Genomic DNA, 25,297 nt, shown 5'->3' with positions numbered 1-25,297 from the left:
GCCCAGATAAGCCCTTTCAGTTTAGCGCACTGTTACACACTTTGGTCGCGATCCCCACCACAGTTCCCCTGAGCGGCTGCAGCTCGCGTTGCATGCCGGTACCTGTAGTTCTCACCCCTCCCAGCCTCTCCGGCGTCCAACGCTGGGCGTGGATATCCGAGCACTACATCTCCCATGGTGTCGCCCTCCGTGCCCCCTCTCCCTCGGCTCTCTCCCACCAGACTGGAGGCTGGAGATACGGAACGGACGGTCTTGACGACCCCCTCCTTCTCCTCCCTTCCTCCCGCCCCCCTCCTCCCCGGACTTTTAGAACCGTAAACCGTCGAGCCCAGTGAGCAGCCGCGGACGGCGGAGGCTGGACACGGCCGTACCGCCGCGGTGCCGGAGACGTCGTTGCCATCTGGACGAGCGGGTTCGTAACTGTTTGTGTCATGTAGACATCTCCTGCCTGGCCCGCTGGTTAGCACGGGAACGGCTCAATATTTTAGATAAGAGTGTAAAAAAGCAGCTGGGGGGGGGGGGGGGGGGGGGAGGCTCGGTGGGTCGGGGGCTGCCTTTCAAAGCCGAAGTGTGTCTCAGTCGGTGCTCCAAAGGGCCGATAAGAGAGCGGAGCAGTTCGCTTGAAGCGGCCGGAGATAACTGAGAGCAGCCGCCTCAACACGTTCACCACCGGCAGCAGCGAGGGTTTGGCGGGGACTCCGCTGCGCAGGAGCCGGACCCGTTCTGGAGGTAGAGCTGGTCAGTGGACTTCATACTGTCCCCCCACCCCCCTCGTTTTTACCAGGAGCACGAGCCTGTGCAATAAGTTGTGTCACCCCCTTGTCCTTCTGTCTTCAGTCGGTTACTTTGTCCATCCGTGTGCCTGGAAGTCCACCGGGTCCATTATTTGTTTGTCCAAACGTCCGCTGACATGCGGTACTTTCTCCGTTCGGTTCGGTTCTCCTTCCGTTCACTTACCTCATCGTTCGGCCGTAACTGTGCTCGTGCATCGGTAGAGGAAATGAAACGGGGAAATCTTCCACTATCACTTTGTTTTTCCCACCCCGAACCCGCCGAAACAACGTCAGTCCCGGTCCGGACCGCGTTTGGAGCCGAGGGCAGCCGGTGTCTGCTCGGTGTTCTGCGGGAGGACCGAGCACCTGAGAGCCGGAAGCCTCCGTCTTTACGCTCGGAGAGGAACCGGAGCTCTCCAGAGTTTTTCCTGCTGATATTTACAACAGAAAGCGTTTGGTCTTTCAGCGTGCATGCGGTCTCATTGTTGTGTTGGTGCCGCGAGCAGGACCGGCTGGAAGTGGGTCCACCACAGGAATAAGGCGGCTGGTCGTGTCCGAGGTGTTTGTTGTGGACTTGTGTTTCCGCTGGCCTACATGGGAGCGGACGGATTGACTCGTTGCGGAGCAGACAACGACCTGAGCACAAAGACGAGCCGGCGGAAGCAACTGTTGTTCGGTTAATGTATGCAGAGAGACCTCCTTCATCACAGCGGAGGTTCTGTCATCTTGTTTAAATCTCTGCGGGTCAAAGGTGAAACATCTCCATCCCTTCAGAGCTTTAACACGGATTTATTCCTCCGCACCCGGAGCACATGATTTATGATAAACTCCATGTTGTTTAGAATTGATTGCTGTTTTGAGTCCAGTTTTAAATGAGCATCTTTAGTCCTCAGTTTTACAGCATCAAAGCCTTTGCTTGTTTCCATGTTGTTTTTTTGGCTGCTCTCTTCTTCAGGGGTCGCAGCGGAAATATTTGATCATTGCTTTGACCTTACTGACACTGGGCTCAAACCTGCAACCTCAGGATTAGCAAGACTGAGGCGTTGGCCACCGAGCTACTGCAGCCTGGTTTCTATCGCCTGTAGTTTGTGACACTTTTGGCAGAGTTTTATCTTGTGTTGAGAAATGATGATGGAGTTGTTTCGGTCAAACCATTAAAAAAATAACGTTATGTGAGACATCATGCTCAGTATACATGTCATGGATGACTCTCAACTACTGCCGTATTAAATTTTAGGTCAGTATTTGTATATGTTACTGCACTGTAGCCATTTTTGTATTGGCTAATGCCATTTGGCTATGGTGGCCATCTTAAACTGGACAGACTCCAAATATTAATCAGTTGTTGATGTGCATCTATTGATTACTTTCTGAAAGTTTCTTTAAAATATATCCTGTGGTTCGTGAGATATTTTGCTAACAGACATAAACAGGCGATACAAGCAAACACAAAATTGCATAGATAGAGAAATTTACTAATTGGCTTTTATGTATGTGAATGTTTCTGTAAAGTGCCCTGAGACAACTTTGTTGTGATTTGGCGCTATATAAATAAACTGGATTGATTTGAATATTATTTGACCCACCATTAGTTGTTTCATGTATGGATTCCTGAGTGAGCGCACAGGGGACAGACTCGGTGGTCCAAGGGGTCAGGGGTCACCTTTGCATGAGCTTCTGTGTGGCGTTCGTAGTGAAATCTCAGTTTGTACGTTTATTGGTTGAAGGTTTTACTTTATTGTCATTCACATCACGTGGTACATGAGGTGGAACAAAACTATGTACATAGGGTCCCAGTTACATCCAATAAAAATACAAATTGTAAAGAAAAACAGTAGTAAGAGCCAAGACATAAACTAAGAATACACTTAGTTTAGTACTCTAAGCACTAATGGTACAAAAACAGTGTGCCAGAAAACAGCAGCACGAACATGAGTCTGTGTGAACAGATGAGGACGAATGAAAACACCCAACATGAAATAAATCAGCAGCATGAGATCAGCATCATGGATAGTCAGCAGCACATAAAAACCAAGTGGCATTACAGTGACTTTTTTTTTTTTACACAGTAATTTTCACAGTGATTTTCCTGGTTAGATATTCATGAGGTCTAACAGCTTCAGGGTAGAAGCTGTTCCTCAGTCTAGTGGTTCTGCACTTAATGCTCCTCAACTTTCTGCCTGAGGGGAGCAGGACAAAAAGTGTGTGCTGGGTGTGTGGGGTCCTTCAGGATGCAGGTGGCCCTCTTCCTGCATCTAGAGGTGTAGATGTCTGTGATGGTGGGGAGACTGACTCCAACAGATCTTATTGGTGCTCATCAAGCAGAACTCCTTTCCCCAAAAAAGCTAAGGAATTGTGGATTAAGTAAAAAAACAAGTGCCTGATACAATAATTTACAAGTTATTTGTAAATGTCTAATGTTGAAATGACAACTTGTTTCAGGAAGCTTTGGACAGGCATGTTATCACTGTGTTGCCATGAGCGTGCTCTGTGTTTTACAACCAGAAGTCATAAATTGATGTAGTGTAGAGAGCAAAATATTTTCAGATTTTTTCTGTGTTTTAAGATAAATGTTGCTTTAGGTCCTTTTGCAAACACCTCGAGCTGGGATCTAAACGTCTTCTGCCCGTCTCTGAATTTCTGAATAGAACCGAGGCAGCAAGGGGGGTGGAAGACAACTCACTCTTGATGTTCATCTGCGCTGCAAAGCAAGGTAGTAACAGAGCCAAAATGATGTGACGACGTAATATATGATGTCATCCATTCGCAGGATTAAACAACAACAAACCGCTTCATTATGTTGACGAGATCCGTGATGGTGCACAACTCAGTTTTTAGTTTCAAATCTTATTAACCACAAAGAGAATGGTTAAACTGGTGTTTCATCGTGTTTTGAAAACAATGCCAGGCTGTCACGTTTAATGCGTTATCAGCGGAGTTCTGCTCCACGCCTCTTTTGGTTCTGCGATGCTCACTTCATTTCTGAAAGCTTGTGTCTGTGCGGGACGTGGCCAGCTCCATCTGTTTTTTTATTGGGTCTTCACAGATGTGTTTTCACGTTATCCATACAATGTTTAGCGATGCCCCCATAACTTTGTAGATGTGGTATTCTAACCTGTGTACATGAACCACCTGGAAGAGGCAGCTAATCAATAGCCAACAAGAAACTTTGTGCAAAACCTTAAAAAAACTTAATCATGACAGTTTTCTCAACAGTTTGTTTTCACTGAAATCAGGTGCAGGGAAAAGTGACACACTTGATGGTTTCTTTCACAGTGGAGTTTATCTTGTTTTGTTTTCCCAGAAGGTTTTTACGGCTCATAAAGTCATGCACACAATAGAATCTGCTCTGTTTTTAATGCAAGGCCACATAAGAGCTTGAAGGTTGTGGATATTTAGAATCAGGGTTTGGCCTTGCTATTTCACTGGATTCTCTGCGTCTTTATCGCCCGCCACCACAGGCGTGAGTGCATGTGAGCGTGCACCATTAGCAAAATATTTTATGAACAACTGGACAGATTTCAATTAAACTTTCAGGATGTAATTATTGGGTTTATATATATATATATATATATATATACTACAGATTACCTTTGAGACTCAATCCAAATCAAGATGGCTGCCACAGCCAACTGACCTTATAAAATACAAACCCGGCTAAGCCTTTAATTTCAAAACGTTGTGTACCATAAATCATGAAACATTTCAACCTAAGAAAGAGCCTATATTATTTAAAGAAACTATAAAATGCACCGTGTCTTTGCCTCTATGGAACTTTGCTAAAAAGGCAGAGTAAACATGTTAAAACCTAAATAATCTAGTTATAAAGTCTTAGAGCTGGTGAAGATCCTAAAAAATAAAACCAAAGCTGAAGTGTCTTCTTCAGCCATGTTCACTTTTGTTATTAACATACCGTATTTTACGGTGTATAAGTCGCAGGTTTTTTTGCATAGATTTGTCAGTCCTGTGACTTATATACGTTTTATTTTCCATATTCATAACGCAGTTTTTGACTGATGCTTTAAATATTGACAATTTAAAAATTGCCCATTAAATAAATTTATAATAAACACAACTGGTCAGCAGTGACGCATAATAAACGTGACTTATGCTCTGGAGCGAATTATACGCTGGAAAATACGGTACCTGTTTGCTGATTCAATCACAAATTACAGCTCAAAGTGAGTGTCTTTACACTTGGTGTCGAAGTGAATTCCCTCATGTATCCTGACTGAGCGCTTGTCCTCAGATCTGTCACACTTCTATCAAAAGCAAAACAAACGTAACCACGGTCAGCATATGTGCCGATGTTTCTTTAAAATCACACTTCTGTTCAGCCACATCCACTGTAATTATTTATACTTTAACACATGCCAGAGTTACCTGTGCTGAGACGAATAAAGAAGCTTAAAATAAAGATCTTGAGATCTTACAGAGCTCAGTGTCCGTGCCGCTCTGCGCACAAAGACAGAAGCACAGACGCTTTTAAACTCTTGTTTCCAGCAGTTCACCAACCTGGCTGTTTCTACAGTGCTAAGTGTATAAGTGAGCGCACGTTCAACGTATGTTTGGAAATATTAGACGCTTGTGATTTAGCTGATGCCAAATGTTTTACAATATAGCGACCATAGTCATTACAATCAACGGCAACAACATAGAGTCAAAAATGACATTTACAACACTGTAAAGTCTTTTACACTGATTCTAATTTTTATTTATGCAGTAGTCCCACGATTATCGCAGGGGTGACGTTTCAGAAACCCCCGCGATAGGTGAAAATCTGCAAAGTAGGAACGCTATACATGGGCCTGTGATCGGAAGATCGCCGGTTCAAGCCCCGGTACCGACAACTTCAAAAATGTGGGTTGGGGGGGGGGCATTCAGGCATTCTTGAGGGCCAGTGCTGGGCCAGAGGTGGTCGATTGAGTCCAAGTTTAGATGAAAAAGGTCCTGGTGGACTCTGGAAACAGCGCTGGACCTATTGTGGCACGTCCCCACTTGGGGTTCTCGTGGGCCGGCTAGCAGCTCTCTGATTCGCCGATGGGTCTGGAGGTCCGGTTCTAGTCCGGTACCCGGTGGGTTCTGTGCAGCTCTCTGCATCTGCTGGGCACTGAAGTTCCAGTATGAATAAGGACCAAACTTTTCCCAATCAGAACAAAACTTTCCCTCTACGTATTTCAGCAGAAGGAAATGGGGCTTCTGGGCAGGGCACTTCTGGGAAATGTGGTCATTATGAGCGGGGGATACAGTATAGGCTTATTGAGAGAAGACTACAAAATGGTGGCACCTGTCCAAAGTATTTTATTTTTGCATTAACTTTTTACTATTTTTTGAGTGGCTGAGATGGGATAGAGGCAGGACAGCCAACCCAGGATCCGAAAGTCCTATGTTCGATCCCCAACCATTCCCACATGTCGTGGTGCCTCTGAGCCAGACACCCAATCCCTAATTGCTCCCTGGGCGCCTACATAGCTGCTCACTGCTCCACCTGGGTGTATCCCAGGTACGATGGGTTAAATGCAGAGAACTAGTTTTGCCATTGTATGGGAACATACAATGATGGCAACACATAGCACGTATTATTATTATTATCATTATTATTATTACTGTACAGAATTCAGTACTATTCCAATCATGTGAGTAATATTAAAGTTGACAATCGTGTCGTGTATATGTTTTTTTCATGTTCAATCCTACTTTGAAAAACCATGAAAGAGCGAGTCTGTGAAAGTCGAACCGCAAAGTATCGAGGTACTACTGTATTTTTATGTCAAGGTTCTTGACCATAGATGGGGGTTGACCATAAATCTTTTTTTTCCCTAATTTTTTTTAAATTTTATTATTAGTATAATTCAACAAACTGCTGCTGCACCATTTGGATAAGCTGGCAGATATGTCTAATTTGCTTTACAGCTTTTAAAGAATGTATTCCTTCTGAAGTGAAGGAAAGAAGGCATTGAAAGGAGTATTTTGGTGGTGGTATCACTGCTTGTTTGGTATCACTGTAGGATGGTAGGTGTTTTACCCAGAATACAGTTCAGCTCAGACGTCTAAATGTGAGTTCAAGCATCCTAAAGCTACATCTAAATGTAGTTTGAGCAACAGAATCTGAGTGTGTTTTTAATTTGAATTGTGTTCAAACACCTGTGTTCAGTACTGTCCACCAGTACTTATGACTGGATTGTCTGGGAGCTACGTTGGTATCAAATGTCAAGAGTGCATCATTTTACGACACTGCTCTATCAGGAAATTGTAACATGACTGATTTTCAAGCTTCTCCGATAAAAGGAAGTTTTCATTGGCCAGTGTTACATTTAGTCTGCAACTGTTGCATACAGTACTTCTTATTTTGTTGTGAAGTTTAAATATAATATTTTATCAAAGAGAACAATACAGTGTGTATGCTTAAAATTTTAATTTTAATTTTTATATTCTGCAGCTTGTCGCTTTCTTTCAAAGAAAACTGTCCTGACTGGCTCAGCTAACACCTGAGGCATGTTTTGCTAAAGGAACACCTATGCAGGTAATTGTTTTTCTCTTTGTTGAAGTTGAATTACTTGATTAGAGCATTTTGTTCTCTTATTCACTTAACACTGGCCTCATTAACCTCTGTCATTACTCAGGTGGATTCTGCACTAATGAATGTAGGGGTTGGAGGCACGGTGAGCAGAGAGATCAGTGCTCCGAATAAAACATCCACAAGTATGGTGGGAAATCCCCCCCAGACGTTACCCCCTGAATTTAGAGGAGATGTGAATCTCAGTCAACAGAACAAGACCACACCAATAAAGGACTGTAAGACAGTAAAAGCCTGTCTGGATTCTAGCAATTGCAACCATAACCCTGACCTTTCTTTGCCTCAACAGCCTAATAATGCACCAATGTCTAACTCAGTCCTCACCAGCTCAGAGAAGAAAACCGACAAAAGGGCAGATACCCCTAAAGTCAGAGTTGACGGTGCTGGGGTCTTCTCCACTCCTCAGTGGTCAAGCAGTATAAAAGCCAGCCGAGAGGACTCTCTCAACCCTTGTCACAGCAACGTGACGTCCAGCAAGAAACCCCATCCACAAACACAGTCTCTGCAAAGCGTTCCTCCAGGGTTTCAGTGCTCCATGTTTAAACCAGCCCAGCCCGTTGCCTTTCTTCCTTCCACTAATTTTTCTCCTCAGCTTTGTAAAATTACTCTTCCACCAGCATTAGGACAAATCGCAGCTTTGAGAGAAGCCGCAGGCAGTCACTTTCAAAAAGAAATTCAGCCTCAAAGCTCTGGTGTTGGAGGGGCAGCTCTCATGCGGACTTATCCCTATTCGTTGTCTGTGAGCCGGACCCTAGACAAAAAAGCAGGCGGATCGAATGTAAAGCTCAAATCTAACCACTCGTCGAACAAGAACGCCAAACCACACGGAGAACACAAGTCTCTGGCCTCTGTGGTGGCCTCACCAGCTATTGCCCTACCATTGCAGCATCCATCATTAACTTCAGCGCCCACTCACTACACCTTGTCTCCCACTGCTGCCATTTGCTGTGGCTCTGCACTGGCCAGCCTCACCTCCCAGAGCAGATTTCTGAACCACGTGGAGATAGCCAACAGCATAGACAAAACAGCCATGGTCTCTCTGAACCCAACCCCTCCTTCTGCTGAGGACAACACAGTTTGCTCATCTGAGCTGAGAGACGTTCCTCTTGATTTGTCTTCTAAGTCAAAACGTCCAAAATGCATAACTGATGTTCCAGTTTCTATGATGGAGCCTCCTAACGAGTCAAATCAGAGAGATTTTCTGAACGCAAAGAAAACTCATTCTACAACTTACAGCTCAAACATGCAATATCCTACTTTACCAAATTCACACCGAAATGGATCGCACCAAAAGCAGATAAATAGGACTCAGAATCACCAGGTCCCAGAACTCAAACCAACTTGGGCTAAAGGATCCTCACAAGACACTATGAAAAGTATCCCTGGTACCTATGTAGGTGTGGCTAGCCCCATACTGGCTTCTACTCTAAGGGGTAAGGATGGAAAAGGGTCCTTCACCGATGAATTTCAAAGTTTTGCAAAGCAAGAGTTTATATCTATTATTGACCAAGGAGAACATCTGGTCTCAGGAGGAAAGAAGCCATCTTGTCTGATGAAGGGCAACCAACATGCTCACAGTGGTAAGCATGTAAAAAACACCAGCACAGCCATAACTAAGAATTGCCCCCCAAAAGGAGCACTGACAACTCCTCCAGTAAGCTCTGCCAATGCTCAGGGACCTCAGAAATCTGGACACGGCAAAACATCAATGCCGTATTCCAACGCTGTTGTCAGTCCAGCTTGGCAGCAGCAGTCTAACCTTCCTCAGCAACCATCAGCTGTTCAGAGAAAACTCATACAAGGATCTCCAAAGACCAAGGGCGCCACAGTCACAGAGGGATGCAAGTTCTCACAGAGCGCCCACCACAGCCCATCAAAACCTGAGGATAACAAGTGGGAGAGTATGAAATCTCCCCTTTCCAACCTTACATCTATTGTAAAGCAGCAGGTTCTCGAAACAACCACGCTCACAGGTGAGAGTAACACTCTAGGCTCGCCTGGTGCGTCAAGAAAAGCTGATGTTTTGAATTCACTTATTGGGAGCCAAGACACCCAGTCAAAGCATTCTTCTGCCATTGACTATCCATCATACTGGTCTGTGGAGAAATGGCCTGGTGTCCCATCTCAAGAGGAACTGATGAAAAAACATGAGAAGACGACTAAGGCTGAAAGTTTGGAGAATAATACTGAAGAGCGTATGGGGCCACAGGCGAAGCAAGGTTCCTCAAAGCCTACTGGCCAGTCTCATCTCTTTGGGGGTAATGCATCAACAAATGGGGACAGGTTGGAAAGCACATTAGCCCAGGTGTTGGAGGGGGAGATATTGAAGAAAGAAAGTGGGACATCAGACAGCCCTCCCAGTGAAAAATTGGAGGGCATGGTTGCATCCATTCTAACAGGCCATTGTGCAAGCAGGGGTGACAAATTTGAGAAAAAGACAAACGGAACCAAAGAGGAGTCGCCAACCAAAGCAAAAGCTGCCACGAACAAACAAAAGAAGACCAGTCCTAAGAAGCCTGCGAACGAGAAGTCGCCAGCAGAGTCGTTAAAGAAGGCCGCAGGAAAGAAAAAACAAGGAACAGAAAATTCTCTGGAACAAGTGTCTTTTAATAAAAAGGTAAATGAACAGTTTGTGTGGTTATAAGTCCATTTAATGTTTAAAACACCTTCACGTAACTTTTATTGTCTTTTTTTACTTGGATATAAAAAGGTCACCTTGTTATTTGATCAGAGCTCCATTTCATAATTGTAATCTATGATTGATGACGTAACATTCCAAGATCTGTGATTGTGAGTCTGCTTCCTATTCCTATGAAAGCTTGTGATCAATAGCATTCTGTGTTGTGCGCTCACTCCGTCCCCTGTGAATTTCAGCAGAAGAAACAATCTGCACCTGTGTTGGAGCGGAGCCTGTCAGCGGGAAAACTTTCCCCGCAGCGTAAGGAGCCACTTCCAAAGGACAAGATCCGTCTCAACGAGGCTGAACAGCTAGCCTGCAACAAAGCAGGTACGAGCTTTGTCTTTCGTAACGATGCCACATTTGCTGCCCTAAAAAATGCTCCCAGCGTGCACGCATCTGTGATATCCATCACAAATGTAATGATGCTCTTCGTTGTGTCAAACATACAGCCTTGCTTTGAGCTCAGGGAGATTTTTCAGGGCTCCATTTTTTTTTCTTTTAGAGATAAACAGCCTTCTTTGAGTTGTCGTGTGTGAGCGCAGGCACATTTCTTTGGTAGTTTTTGATGTTTTAGTCATATAAGCTGATGTGAATGCATTAATCAGGTTTCTCTTTTGTCAGTTACAGAAAGCAGCAGCAGTCCTCGGAGGGAAAAGACTTCAGTGTTTCTCAATGACTCGCTCGGATCGGGCAAAGAAGCAGATGCAACAGAATCCTCCTTCCCAAGGCTGAGGAGAGGACGAAGGCGAGCTGATGATGCTCGACTTGACCTCTGGGGCTTTGCAACCCCTTCTCCTCCACCTCCAGCCATGCCTCCCCCCGCAGTTTCTCCACCACCCCCACCGACTCCCAGCCAACCAGTCCGCCGTCCAAGAGGGCGGCCTCGATCGAACACTCTGCAGGACCGCAAGAAGAAGGCAGCCGGTGCAGAGGCCGACACACCTCCTCATAAGAAACGCCGGAGATGGTCCAGTAAGAAGTACGAGACGGGTGAATACATCACCGAGAAAGACAAGCTGGAGGACGGAGAGCAGCTCGAAGACCCCCTGAGACACAACACTGAAATACCTCCAGGTTTGTAGTGGTCTTTTACTCCACCGTGTCCGTCTGAATCATCAAAAGCTTTTGTCATGACTTCAGATTCATTCATCTTTCACATTTGACTAAAGCAGCAATGCTCAATATTTTATTAAGTTTTGGGTTGAAATAAAAAGTTGATTTGAGAAACTGATGTAAAACTTCACAGGAGAGGTAATAAATCAGCAGGGGGTAAACTTTTAGTGCGGTCTTGATCCAGGGTTTGTACAGTACCAGACCATGACAGCCTGTTGTGCAGTTTGTGATTAAAAGATGAGGAAAGTGTACAAGTGAAGAGCAAATGAAGAGTCAGAGCTAAAGAGACGAACAGTATCTGAAAATGGTGTAACGGTACGTTTGAGTTATGGGTTGGTGTGGGATTGGTACAGCAGGAAATAGAGACAAATGTCAAATAGTAATTTTTTATTTTTTTTAACCAACAATAATCCTCAAAACCAGACAGAACACCACACATTCAAGGATTTAAGGTTCTTTATTTGTCATTCGCACCACATGTGGTACATGTGGCGGAACGAAATTATGCACACAGGGTCCCAATTACATCCAACAATAAAATGTAAAAGAAAAACAGTAACAAGATCTAAGATATGAACTAAGAAAAACATCAGCTAAATATACACTAAGCACTAATAGCATAAAAACATTATGCCGAACAGCAGCACGAACATGAGTCTGTGTGAGCAGATGAGCACGCATGAACACAGCAACATGAAACATATCAGCAGCAACATGATGTGATTTTTGTCACAGTGATTATTCTGGTTAGAGATTCATGAGTCTAACAGCCTTAGGGTAGAAGCTGTTCCTCAGTCTATTGGTTCTACACTTAATGCTCCTTAATCTCCTTCCTGAGGGGAGTGGGGCAAAAAGTGTGTGCTGGGTGAGTGGGGTCCTTCATGATGCAGGTGGTCCTCTTCCTGCATCTGGAGGTGTAGATGTCTGTGATAGTGGGGAGACTGACTCCAACAGACTTCTGTGCAGCCTTCACCACTCTCTGCAGAGCTTTTCTTTTTGCAGCTGTGCAGCCTCCATGCCACATGTTGATGCTGGAGCACAGGATGCTCTCCACTGCACACCTGTAGAAGGAGGTGAGGACTGAGCTTCCCAGACCAGCTTGCCTCAGCCGCCTGAGGAAGTAGAGTCACTGATGAGCTTCCTTGATCAGGCTGGTGGTGTTGTTGCCCCAACACTTGTTAATGGGGAGGCAACAATTTACAGTAAGTTTGTTAACTGGTAAATACATTGTAAAATTAAAAAAACACTCAGTTATATTCATCCAATTTGAACCATAAACAGTGTTCCACAGGCCATGTGTCAAATAAAAAGTGTTGTAAACTTCAAAAAAGAAACGTGTTTCTCTTTTGTTTAAAAAAAAAAAAAAAGGTCCAATAAAAGCAGTGCCACTGTTTCCAAACCGTTCATGTGCCTGTGGGTTTGCGCTGAGCGCAGCTTGCCACCAAGCTTCAGCTGAACAAGCCTAACATCTCCAAACTCTGAGGATATTCCTGCTTGTTATGTTTCTTCGTCCTCGTTAGTAAAATAACAAAATGGCTTCTCAGACAGATTCACACAGCTGTGGCTGAAAAAAACGAGTGACTTCTTGAATGTAGTTTTGGTCTCCCAGCAGTCAGCTGAAGGTGGTCACCCTCCCGCTCTGGGCTTTATCCCCTCTGCACATACTGATTCATGTGTGAGGTGGGCTCTGCGTTAGTTTAGATAGCTTTGTCTGCTCTTTTGTTGTTGTTACAGCGGTTAGCAAAAAGTAATAAAAAATATAAAAGAGATGATTGTTGTGACACGTATTTGTTGTCTGGTCCCTGTATTTGTTTAGAGCTAAATTACTAATTTAAACACATCGCATTCTCTTTGCTTTGATATTTTTTAGGCTGGGCGTAACACGGTGCTTAAACTTTAATTCTTTTGTAAGGTGTCTGATATGTATTGACAGCACTTAAATTTAGGAGCATTTTTACATCTGAACGAGTCATAGGTCAGGGTTAAGATGTTTACCTTAGCAAAACAAACAAAAACATTCTCATAAAATGGACAAGTACATAAAGGAAAATGTAAAAAAACAAACATTGAAAGACTTTTGGGAAGCCTGAAAAGAAAGTACAAATAAATTAGGGATGACTCAAGACTTTTCTCCAGTTCTGTAATAGTGTGAATGTTTATGAAGCATTAACTCTATTGTGATCCGTTTTTCTTCCGTACGTTTTTCGGTGTGATTCTCATCCGGCAGTTTTTAAGCTATTTCCACAAATCACATATCAAAATGTCTGGCTGTTTCAGGACAATCCTGCAATGACTTGGTATTGGTGCAAATTTAACTTTTTGAAATATTTATCCTTTTCTGCTACTTTTTGTGTCATAGCTCATTTTACATCCTTCAAATCTTTAGATCTGTTTACAACCTTTTACTGCTCCTTTCACATTTTGTTCTGCTTCAGCTTCTTTGTGCAAATTTAAACTTTCTTTCAGTTAATTTCAGCTGTTTTGTGCTCCTTTCAGATTTTTTCTGCTAACTACAGGTCCTTCTCAAAAAATTAGCATATTGTGATAAAGGTCATTATTTTCCATAATGTAATGATAAAAATGAAACTTTCATATATTTCAGATTCATTGTACACCAACTGAAATATTTCAGGTCTTTAATTGTTTTAATACTGATGATTATGGCATACAGCTCAGGAAAACCCAAAATGCCTGTCCCAAAAAATTAGCATATTTCATCCCACCAATGAAAGACAAGTGTTTTTAATACAAAAAACACCAACCTTCAAATAATCATGTTCAGTTATGCACTCAATACTTGGTCAGGAATCCTTTTGCATGAATAACTGCTTCAATGCGGCGTGGCATGGAGGCAATCAGCCTGTGGCACTGCTGAGGTGTTATGGAGGCCCAGGATGCTTCGATAGCGGCCTTAAGCTCATCCAGAGTGTTGGGTCTTGCGTCTCTCAACTTTCTCTTCACAATATCCCACAGGTTCTCTATGGGGTTCAGGTCAGGAGAGTTGGCAGGCCAATTGAGCACAGTAATACCATGGTCAGTAAACCATTTACCAGTGGTTTTGGCACTGTGAGCAGGTGCCAGGTCGTGCTGAAAAATGAAATCTTCATCTCCATAAAGCTTTTCAGCAGATGGAAGCATGAAGTGCTCCAAAATCTCCAGATAGCTGCATTGACCCTGCGCTTGATGAAACACAGTGGACCAACAGCAGCAGATGACATGGCACCCCAGTGACTGTGGAAACTTGACACTGGACCTCAAGCAATGTGAATTCTCTGTCTCCTCTCTTCCTCCAGACTCTGGGACCTTGATCTCCAAAGGAAATGCAAAATTTACTGTAATCAGAGAACATAACTTTGGACCACTCAGCAGCAGTCCCAGGCAAGATGCTTCTGACGCAGTCTCTTGTTCAAAAGTGGCTTGACCTGGGGAATGCGGCACCTGTAGCCCATTTCCTGCACACGCATGTGCACGGTGGCTCTGGATGTTTCTACTCCAGACTCAGTCCACTGCTTCCGCAGGTCTGGAATTGACCCTTCTCCACAATCCTCCTCAGGGTCCGGTCACCTCTTCTCGTTGTGCAGCGTTTTCTGCCACACTTTTCCCTTCCCACAGACTTCCCACTGAGGTGCCTTGATACAGCACTCTGGGAACAGCCTATTCGTTCAGCAATTTCTTTCTGTGTCTTACCCTCTTGCTTGAGGGGGTCAATGATGGCCTTCTTGTCAGCAGTCAGGTCGGCAGTCTTACCCATGATTGCAGTTTTGAGTACTGAGCAAGGCTGGGAGTTTTTAAAAGCCTCAGGAATCTTTTGCAGGTGTTTAGAGTTACGTCGTTGATTCGGATGGTTAGGTTAATAGCTTGTTTAGAGAACCTTTTCATGATATGCTAATTTTTTGGGACAGGCATTTTGGGTTTTCATGAGCTGTATGCCATAATCATCAGTATTAAAACAATTAAAGACCTGAAATATTTCAGTTGGTGTGCAATGAATCTGAAATATATGAAAGTTTCATTTTTATCATTACATTATGGAAAATAATGACCTTTATCACAATATGCTAATTTTTTGAGAAGGACCTGTACAACATTTTTGAGCCTCTTCTAACTTCTTTCTGCTAATTTCAGCTCATTATGCTCCTTTCAGCTGATTTCTGCAAGTTTCAGCATTTTCTGCTATTTCAGCTACTCAGCTATTTTAGCAGTTTTATGCTAATTTTAGCATCCAGCCATCCATCCATGATCTTTTTACCAGCTTATTCCATTTTTGGGTCACAGGGGCTGCCGGTGCCCATGTCCGGCAATCACTGTGCGAGGGGTGGGGGACACCCTGGACAGGTCTCCAGTCCATCACAGGGACACATAGAGACAAACGAGACAAACAACCATTCACTCTCTCACTCACACCTAGGGACAATTTAGAGTTACCAATCAGCTAACATGCATGTTTTTGGTCTGTGGGAAGAAACCGGAGTACCCGGAGAAAACCCACGCATGCATGGAGAGAACATGCAAACTCCACCCAGAAAGGCCCCTGGACTGGGATTTGAGCCAGGGACCTGCTCGCTGAGAGGCAGCAGCTCTACCAGTTGCGCCACCATGCTGTCCTAATTTTTGCATTTTCAACTAATTCCACATTTCTTGCACTCATTTCAATGTTTGCAGCCTAATTCAACAAAAATGTGCTCTCCACTTGGTTCTGGTAATTTCAGCTTCTTTCTGAATTTTGTTCTGGTAGATTCATATTTTTCCAGAAAAGTTCCACTTTTTTGTGCTCATTTCTGTTTCTTTCAGCCTAATTGATCAAATGTGTTCTTTCTGCTTTCTTCTGCCAGTTTCAGCTTTTTAGCATTTTTAGCTAATTTCAGCTGTTTTCAGATAAATTCAAGTCTTACTTGGTAATTTCTGCTACTTCCAGCCAAATTAACATCTTTATGCTCCTTTCAGATTATTTCTGATAGTTTCAGCTTTTTCTGCTATTTCAGCTACTAATTAGCTCTTTTTATGCTAAATGTAGCTTTTCAGCTAATTCCAAATTTTTGGAGCTTATTTCAGCACTTTCCATTTCCTTCTGGTATTTAAGCGTCTTTTTACCTTTTCAGCTACTTTCAGCAATATTTTTTAGCTAATTTCAACTTTTTTTTAGCTAATTTTCCAAAATTGTTGTGCTCATTTCTGTTTATTTAAACCTAATTCAGCAAATATGTGTTCTTTCTGCTTTCTCCTGCTAAGTTGGGCTTATTCTTCCATTTCAGCTATATTTCAGCATGTTTTTTTTTAGCTAATTTCAGATGAAAGTTCTTCTGCAACAAATATCTTCTGCATTTTCGAAGGAAATGCAGTTTCTCTTGTTAGTTATTGTAATATTTCAATCATCAAGCACATAATGCATTATCTGCTGAAAGCCTCAGAAATGAAGCCTAATGCTTCAGATTTTTATTCATTGTATAAATCTGTATTTTTATCTGTTGACTTCAGCAAGAGTGACAAAAATATTATTGAACATACACTAAGCAGTGATTCATATTTAAATAGAAATAAAATAAATGTTTATTTATTAAAACACCAAGAAATAAAAAATGATGAATGAATCAGCTCTGAAACAGCTGAAGGTTTGAACGTGAATTTTCAACATCTGTCGTCGGTTGGTTTGTTTTTGACCAGCAGTATTTTTTAATGATCGTATTTGACAGTTTGTTCCAGAAAATGTTCAACCGGAATGTTAAGGAACAAGTTTAGGTGTCTGTGGGTAGAAAGAAGACAAAACAAACTTGAGTAAAGCAGTGAGATAAGTTTTGACTAATTTAATGTTGTTTCTGAGGTTGGGACAAGTCGGTGTAATGTCACTTTAATTGTTTTTACTTCATTTTTCACCACAGATCTACAGTGTCAGAGTCCAGCTGTCCCCAGCCCAGATCCACCTCCACCGAGATCCTCGTTCACTCGCTCAGGTTCGGTCCGCTACCAGGGGAGTGAGGAGTCTCCTGAGTTTAACAATAAGCCTTCAGGGAAGAGAAAGTTCAAAAGCAAACACTTGAGTGACAGTGATGAACCGAAGGTGAGCTTCTGAAGCTGCTTCCTGGATTAGCTTCACGCCATGTGTTGTTTTATGTATATGAAGAATTGCAGCGCCCCCCTGTGGCCTGATGAGATGCCGTTTGTCACTTATTAGACCAGACGGGACTGGAAAGCTCAGATTCATGACTTTGCTTTACAGAAAGTCTCAAATTTATATTTCAGAGTAAAACCAAACGCAACGGTTTGGGGAAGTGTGGCGTCTCCCTCCCCCTGGATGATGATGATGGCGCTGCTGTAAAAGTAGAAGTTACCCCACCACCCACTCCCAAAAGTCTGCCGTCTTCTCCGTCCAATAAGAGGAGCTCATCAGGAAGAAGCGGCGGTTTAGACTCCACCCCAAAAAGGACCATTCCTCCTGAGGTTCGTCGGCTGATTGTGAATAAAAACGCCGGAGAGACTCTGCTCCAACGAGCGGCTCGCCTGGGCTATCAGGTAAACTCCAACCTGACAGACGATGACGTAACCCTTTAAAGCGTGACCCTCTGACAGCCTGTCTGTCCTAACGGCAGGACGTGGTCCAGTACTGTCTCGAAAAAGACATCAGGGAGGTCAATCGACGGGATAACGCAGGTTACACAGCTCTTCACGAGGCGTCCTCACGAGGGTGGACTCAGATTGTCCAAATGCTTCTAAAACACGGTGCAGACGTCAACTGCAGCGCTCAGGATGGGACACGGTGAGGGTTCATGAAGCAGTCACAGTTTGAGCTGGTTCCAAAAAGATGTTCAAACCCTAAAACCTGTTGGTTTTTCAGGCCCCTTCACGATGCAGTAGCAAGTGATAACTTGCCAATAGTGTGGCTGCTCCTGAACCACGGTGCCGACCCGACTCTAGCTACCTACTCGGGCCACACGCCGGTCAAACTGGCCCACAGTTCGAGCATGAAGACCTTCCTCACGGGTAGGTTGTGATTTTCTTCCTGCTCTCTTTCTATCAAATGAACTAATTTTGTGTAAAGTGACAAGTTAAGGGAACATGCATGTATATTTTAAGAGCTAAGTTTTTGTTTACATCATCAGATACAATAAGCGTCACAACTTTAAGGCTTTCACACTTCTAATCAAAAGAGACATGAAAATAATAAACATGTATGTCCACTGTACGAACTCATAAAGCAACGAGTCGGTGGTCACGTTTCAGACGTAGGAGCTAAATCTTCATCTTTCATATCAGAGGCCAGATATCCTGATGAGTTTGTTTTTATCCTGCTGATGAAAGTTATAAGAAATTATCTCCATAAATTAAAACGTTTAGAATGAAATGTTTTGTTTCTTGCTGAAGACTTGAATACTGTTGTAGGAAATGCAACAATTTGTGGATCTTCATCTTCCTTATGATGGGAAGCTTTTTCGTCAAAATTTGTAAAGAACTTTAAATATAATCTCATGCATCATTGTTAAATCTTGACTGATCTGTTAGGGCTTGGAGTATCTGTTGAGGACAACTCAGCTACTACCCCACAGAATAATGGACATTTGTGTTTGCTAAATTTGCTCAGCTGTAGAGGCCATCTTTAATATGGTTGTCATAGTCATCACTGGAGTTTTATCAGATTTTTTGGTAACGGTACTGACAAACACACACAGGCAAAATCATGATCACCTTTGGCGATGGGTAGTCGATAACAAAAATACATTTCAAACTGTAAAATGGTTTAAAAACTATTTATTGAAGAAAGTCAGCGGATAATTGTTTTACGGTTTTTAAGCTGTCAGGTGATGGAAAACTAAAACATCTGGTTGATGCACGGAGGAGGTTTGATTTGTTAGGATTTATGAGAGGATATGTTCAGGTTAGAGTATACAGTAGTCCCTCATTTATTGTGGGGGTTACGTTCTGGACTCCCCCTCAATAAGTGAAAATCTGCGAAGTAGGGACGTTGTATTTATTTTAGTGTTTATATATAATATATATATTAAGACTTTATAAACCTTTCCCACACTCTTACAATGTTCTAATCTCTTAAACCTACATCATTTTAACAACATATGTATATGTACTGCACAGTACTGCAAAATTTTACTCACCAGCTCTGCAGAAGACAGCGACTCGGTTCCGGTCCGACTCAGCAGACCTACCTGCTGGACCTACCCAGCCGCTTCTGGTCGGCTCTCAGCAGCCCTTGAGCACCAAAATGCTTTTGGAGGGAGCTGGACCTTCGTAAGGCCAGCATGGGACCAGATGTTGGTACCGATTGAGTCCAGACCCGGATGAAAAAGTCCAGCCAGACCTCCAGGCGGCGCCTCCCCGCTTGAAAGGTCTTGTGGGTCAGCAGGCAGCACTCAGATTCACCAATGAGTCTGGAAGTCCGGTTCTGGTCCTGTTTCCAGTCGGTTCCAAGCACCTCTCTGCATCTGCTGGGAGCCGAAGTCACTATGAATAAGGACCGAACTTTTTCAGATCGGATCAGAACTTTCCATCCATTTCAGCAGAAAGCAACGGCACTGTTGGCTTCTGGGAAATGTAGTCCTTTTGAGTGGTGATACGGTGTAGGCTTATTGAGAGAAAAGTACAAAATGGCGGCACCTGTCCAAAGTATTTTATTTTATTTTTTGTTAACTTTTTATCCCGTACTGTCCCAATCACGTGAGTAATATTAAAGTTGACGATCATGTATCGTGTGCAGTTTTTTTCCTCGTGTACAATGTTACTTTGAAAAACTGAAAGAGCGAGTCTGCAAAAGTCGAACCGCGAAGTAGCGAGGGACTACTGTAGATCATTTCTTAATGTTAGTTTTGTTTTGATTCGTACAACTGAGGCTTCTGCTGCGTCTCCGCTCACTCCACGGATCTCATCGAGTCTGACGCACTAATCAGCTGTAATAACTTTACAAAAAGCTTTTCTTTGAGCCACTCGTGAGCTTTTGTGTTCTCAAGAAGCTCCCGTGTGTCGCCGTAGAAGTTGTGGGAAAATAACGCAAGATCTTTTGTTTGCAGAATATTTCACAGACCTGGAAGGTCGCAAAGACCAGGACCCAAGTTCACCGTGGGATTTCTACAGCAGCTCCCTGTTCGGTAAGAAACCTCAGAGCTGGATCTGCTCATAGATCAAACTAACGTCCCATTTTAATTTGTAAGAGCGACGAGAGAAATAAGCGGGTGAGATCTCATTCCTCTGCTGTGCTCGAGGCAGACACAACGGCCGGGTCGTTGCAGAAGGAGTTGGGTTTACAGGCTGAGCTCATGATTAAACTCTGAGACCGTCAGCAGCGTTGAGTTTTGAGTGTTAGCATCTCTGTTGTGTTAACAACTATAAGAAGCAGATGGAGAACAACAGTTTTACATACAGTATTTTATCATGAAACTAAATGATCTAAACGTTCCCGTTTCATCTGTTTGTGTGTTAGTCGTCAGATTTTTAACATTTATTCTACTTATTATTTTAGATAAATGCTTTGCAGCAGGTCTGCAGGGTTTTTTAATGCTAATGTTGGAAATAAAGCCAAGAAATACAGAAAACACTCTTGCTTCCAAGTGTTTGAATGAGTTTATTCCAAGATAGAAACAGTTACTAAAACATTTTTATGCAGATGTTTCTCGTAACCATCAGTCGCTTCTCCGTGAAACGGTAGGTCTGAACTAAGCGGCCACTAGAGGGCGTGTTAGACTTTGAGTTTTAAAGTTGAGAGTCTGACCTGGGTTAACTTCTCTCCTCAGAGACGGAGCAGGAGGCGTGCTGGGACTTCCTGCTCTCTGAGGAGGACCAGGAGCTGGAGGAGGTCGAAGCGAGGAACACTGAGCAGGACTCGGAGAAAGACTGCCTCCTGTTCGAGTTCTCCTCCGAGCCCCTTTTACCCTGCTATCATGTTCAGGTGTCATTAACACAGGGGTGAGTTCAAAAACATTACTGTGAGTAATTAAAGATAAACGTAACTAAACAGAGTGGAGGCTTTTAAACACAACGAGACCTTCTCAGAGTATCTGTTGCATAAACATGAAATGTGCTGAGAGATACTGAACTGCAGCCGCACCGACACAAGAAGATGCACTTTATCTAAAACAGATTGTAGCTTCACAGTTTCTATAATTGAGGTCACAGAGGAAAGGCAACTGCTGTGACTTTAACCGTGTTTTTTTCTTTTTTCCCGTCCGCACTGAAAACTACACGGTTCCAACACCTGCTGCACACGGACACAAGAGTTACTGCTAACCTGAAGGAATGGATTTTATACAGTAGCCACTCGTTCACTGCGGGGGGTTATGTTCTAGACAAGTCAAAATCTGCGAAGTAGCAACGTTATATTTATTTTTGTATTTATATATATTGTAAGGCTTTATAAACTCTTCCCACAGTCTTGCAATGTTCTAAACTCTTAAACCTACGTCATTTTAACAACATACGTACAGTACTGGACATGCAGCTACTATATTTTACTTACTAGAACTGCAGAACAGCAGCAGCTCTCGGTTTCACTCGGGTTCCGGTCTGACTCTGTAACAGTCCGTCGTAATCACTGTAATAAGCACCGAACTTTTTCTAGTCAGATCAAAACTATCCTTTTAGTATTTCAGCAGAAGGCATGGGGCTTCTGGGAAATGTTCATTCATTCATTCATTCAACCTTTATTTATACAGGTTAATCCCACTGAGCCTCGAGGACTCATTTACAAGAGAGACCTGATTTCATAATGAGCAGGAATACATAGGCTTATTGAGAGAAAACCATAAAATGGTGGCGCCTGTTCGAAGTATTTTATTTTTTCGTTAACTTTTTCTTGTACAATACAGAATCTAGTAGTGTCCCAATCATGTGAGTAATATTAAAGTTGACAATCATGGGTCGCGTACATATTTTTTTTTCTCGTGTTTAATTTTACTTTGAAAACCCGTAAAAGAGCGAGCCCGCGAAAGTCGAACCGCGAAGTAGCGAGGGACTACTGTACCTCAAACTTTAAAGTGCCTGGAATTTTATAATAAACATAAACACATTTTTTGGAAAGATAACAATAATGTTTTGCAAAGAAAATGAATAATTATGCTACAGAGATGACCAGTTGTTGAGACATTTGCATGCACAGTGACAGGAAGTGATGTCAAAGGGGAACGTCTGCATGTGAACAGAGTTGCTACAACGGTTAACAGATGGAAGAGAAAAGTGATGTTTCTTTAGATTGTTTTAAGTTACTATCAGAGAGAGAAGAGTCAGTTCAAATAATGTATTAATGAACAAAGAGCAGAGAATTCCACATTTTAAAAATATTCCACCTTGATGTCACTTCCTGTTTCACTTTAGTCGGGCCAAGTCAATAAAAAAGCCATTTATGTTGAAAAAGGGTTAAATAATTTGTTATGTTTGATTTCTTAAATGTTAAGTTGTTTTCTTCCACTCTTTGTATTTAAGTTATGCGTGTCACAACTCTTTAACTTTACCCAGAACCCCTGGGGAGTTCTGCAGGTGTGACTGTTTGGCACTTACTTCTGTGTCTGCAGTTAGTTTAGGGAACCTTCATGTTTAAAACATGGGAACCTAAAATGACACATCTTCACTGCAGTTTGTTTGTGTTCTCTTCAGTCCATATCTAATGCCTGACGTTTGTTTCTCTGACAGTTTTTGCAACTGGTTCCTCCTGGCAGACGTCCTGAAGCGTCTGAAGATGTCGTCGCGGATCTTCCGGGCTCGCTACCCGCACTTGGAGGTGGTGAGTTTGTCCCAGGCTGAGCTCTGGAGGCAGGTTTCAGTCAGCCAGGTGAACTCGGCTTTAGCTTCTCCACACAGAGGCAAAAGCAAGGAGGATGATGATGAAGAAGAAGAAGAGGGACTTGTAGAACTGGTTTGTTGTGTGCCAGAGCTCCAGAGACTCTTGGGCTCCTCCATTCACATCCTACTAGAGGAGGAGGAGGAGGAGGAGGAGGAGGAGGAGGAGGAGGAGGAGAAGGAGGAGGAGAAGGAGGAGAAACTGACAACAGGGAAGCCTCGGAGCCGATAGCCTCTGATGAACTCCTCCAGCTCTTAGGAAGCTTCTCCGTCCGACGTCACGAGAGTCAGGGGACATCACAGACTCCACGCCACCTTTGACCTCAGGCGCAGGACATACACGGGGTGGCAGCTTTCAGGTTCCTATCTATAGGTATATTTCAATACAGGAGAAGCTTTTTTTATTGATTATGTATGTACATGGTGTGTATATGTAAATCTTGCCATCAGGGTAAAACATTTGGTTGGATAAAAACATTCTTGTGGAGAGGAACTCGTCATTTTTGGACATTTTTTTTGTTTCTGTTTGCTCCTGAGGGAAGTGATATTTTTCGACAGGAGGCGTTTTATCTCGTGTGTGAAGCTAAGACGCAGAAGTCAGGGAGGCCAGCGGTCCAGACGGAGAGCCGCAATGATGAGACCATGAAACCACGGCACATACCCCCCACCCGCCCCTGGCCTCAGCAGATCATTACCGGACATCTTTAACAACCTACACCTTTTTATTTTGACCCTCTGCGTCTCTGGGCTGCTGCTCATGGGATGAAACGTGGTTTTTGGCCCCTGACGTTACAAACGCTCCTCAAGAACTGTCAGAGAATCCTGTGGATCCCTGTGGAGTCCAGAGGCGCCGCGACACCCTCCAAACTGCAGCCACGACTGTCCCTGATAAACTGTTTCCAGATCCCAGAGTGCTTTGTGTTGCAGTGTTTTATTTACACTGTTTGTTGTGCTTAATTTAATAGTCTTTAATATATTTGACCTCTTGTGTATCTGATGACCTTATCTATGAAAAATGCTTTTTATAGTTGGTGCTTCATTCTAAATTGTACTTATAGGATCCCTTTATTCTGAGATGTTCCCTCGTTCAAAACCAGTGTTTCAAAAAAAAAAACAACCAACAGCTAAAGTACAGTTTTATTGTACTGGTGCTAACATCGAGTTTTTGTGTTGACAATCAATGAAGTTTTGCTTTGAAGTCACAAACTGATAAAAGATATTTAAGAGACTTAAGGTGTAAAGAAAAGTTTAGTTTAGCTAAAGAAAGCGGGAAGCAGGATTGTGAATCATAGCGTTTATCTTCCTGTGTCAGATTATTTAAATGTTTATTTATACATTCAGGGTTTGATTATTTCTCAGCTTTTATTTCAACTATCTTATTTTGGCACAATGTCCCATTTACTGCAGCTCCTACTGAAAACGATTTTCTTTCTTTATATAAAAAAATGGTCCCAAACAAAAATAAAAAGAAAGGGTTTTTGTTGATGGTTTGGACTCGGAATCACTTCTCAGTTTGAACATTTTGGACTGTGTGGTTAACAAAAAACACTTTTACTAATAAAACGCAAAGCTCGTCTTAAAGGTGACTTCAAATCTTGAAACTGTCTTAATTTGAAATCAGACAATTTGAAATCAGCTAATCTTAAACCAGGATCATTTATTTTAAATATTTATTGCTACGATGATGGTGAAGATGTTTTTGCTCATGTCTGAAATCAAGTTTAAGAAAAGAAGGAAAATATTTTTAAAGACAAATGAGACAATTATAGTAATTTAATATTTACAGATGGGTCAGCGGATTAAATGAACCACCTTAAGCTTTCTGGCTGTATCAAAGGTTTTAAATATGACTAATGTCTTTTTATTTGAAATGCTTGAAGGCTTGTCTCCAGATCTGACCTGAAGTTTGTCCCTAAAGTAAAAAAAACTTCTCAAACCTGTTCATTAACTCAAACGTTTGGCGTTTCTCTTTCATTCTAAGGTTTTACTGACGTTTAGAGAAGTTTCTGGTGAACAAACATCAGCAGGTGTTTGGATTTGATTTTATCCACCAGAGGGAACCAACGGTGGCAGGAAGAGTTCATCTGCTGCTTTGTCTCTTCTCAGTCATGATTAAAATGCTAATTGTGACTTTTTGGAAGTTTCACAGCCGTTTTCCACAGATCAATCTGCATTTCAGGCCTCAAACCTCCTAAAATCACTTTGGTCTCGTTCTGTTCCGCCTGCAGAACCGCTGGCCCTGTTGGAAAAGTCTGCAGGCGGTGAGCACAGCAGTGCGTGTATACACTCAGAGAAGCTGCTGAAAAAGTCTTTAAATCACATAAAAATGAAGCTGAGTTTAAACTAATAAAAGCTTAATCGAGCTACAAATTTAATTTGAACATA

The 25,297-nt window shown here is 42.8% G+C and overlaps 1 protein-coding gene across 1 annotated transcript; it reads left to right on the top strand.

Moving 5' to 3' along the window:
- Positions 1-320: 320 nt before the first annotated feature.
- bcorl1 (BCL6 corepressor-like 1) lies at positions 321-23,188 on the top strand. The gene is made up of 12 exons (XM_037675222.1): positions 321-412; positions 7,213-7,296; positions 7,397-9,967; positions 10,225-10,357; positions 10,658-11,104; positions 17,020-17,198; positions 17,381-17,650; positions 17,728-17,894; positions 17,973-18,118; positions 20,155-20,232; positions 20,875-21,046; positions 22,766-23,188. The coding sequence occupies exons 2-12, from the start codon at positions 7,291-7,293 to the stop codon at positions 23,142-23,144; spliced, it is 4,548 nt and encodes a 1,515-aa protein (XP_037531150.1). The 5' UTR covers positions 321-412; positions 7,213-7,290; the 3' UTR covers positions 23,145-23,188.
- The last annotated feature ends 2,109 nt before the right edge of the window (positions 23,189-25,297 follow it).

Source organism: Nematolebias whitei, chromosome 4, assembly GCF_014905685.2.
Source record: "Nematolebias whitei isolate Nwh7 chromosome 4, NemWhi1, whole genome shotgun sequence".
Taxonomy (NCBI): Eukaryota; Metazoa; Chordata; class Actinopteri; order Cyprinodontiformes; family Rivulidae; genus Nematolebias; species Nematolebias whitei.
This window is presented reverse-complemented; position numbering and strand designations above follow the sequence as displayed.

Bases quoted from the DNA above. Each gene is read 5' to 3' on its own strand.
- bcorl1 (XM_037675222.1), top strand. The intron at 10,358-10,657 runs GTACGAGCTTTG...TGTCAGTTACAG, and splicing joins GCTAGCCTGCAACAAAGCAG to AAAGCAGCAGCAGTCCTCGG. The intron at 17,651-17,727 runs GTAAACTCCAAC...TCCTAACGGCAG, and splicing joins CGGCTCGCCTGGGCTATCAG to GACGTGGTCCAGTACTGTCT.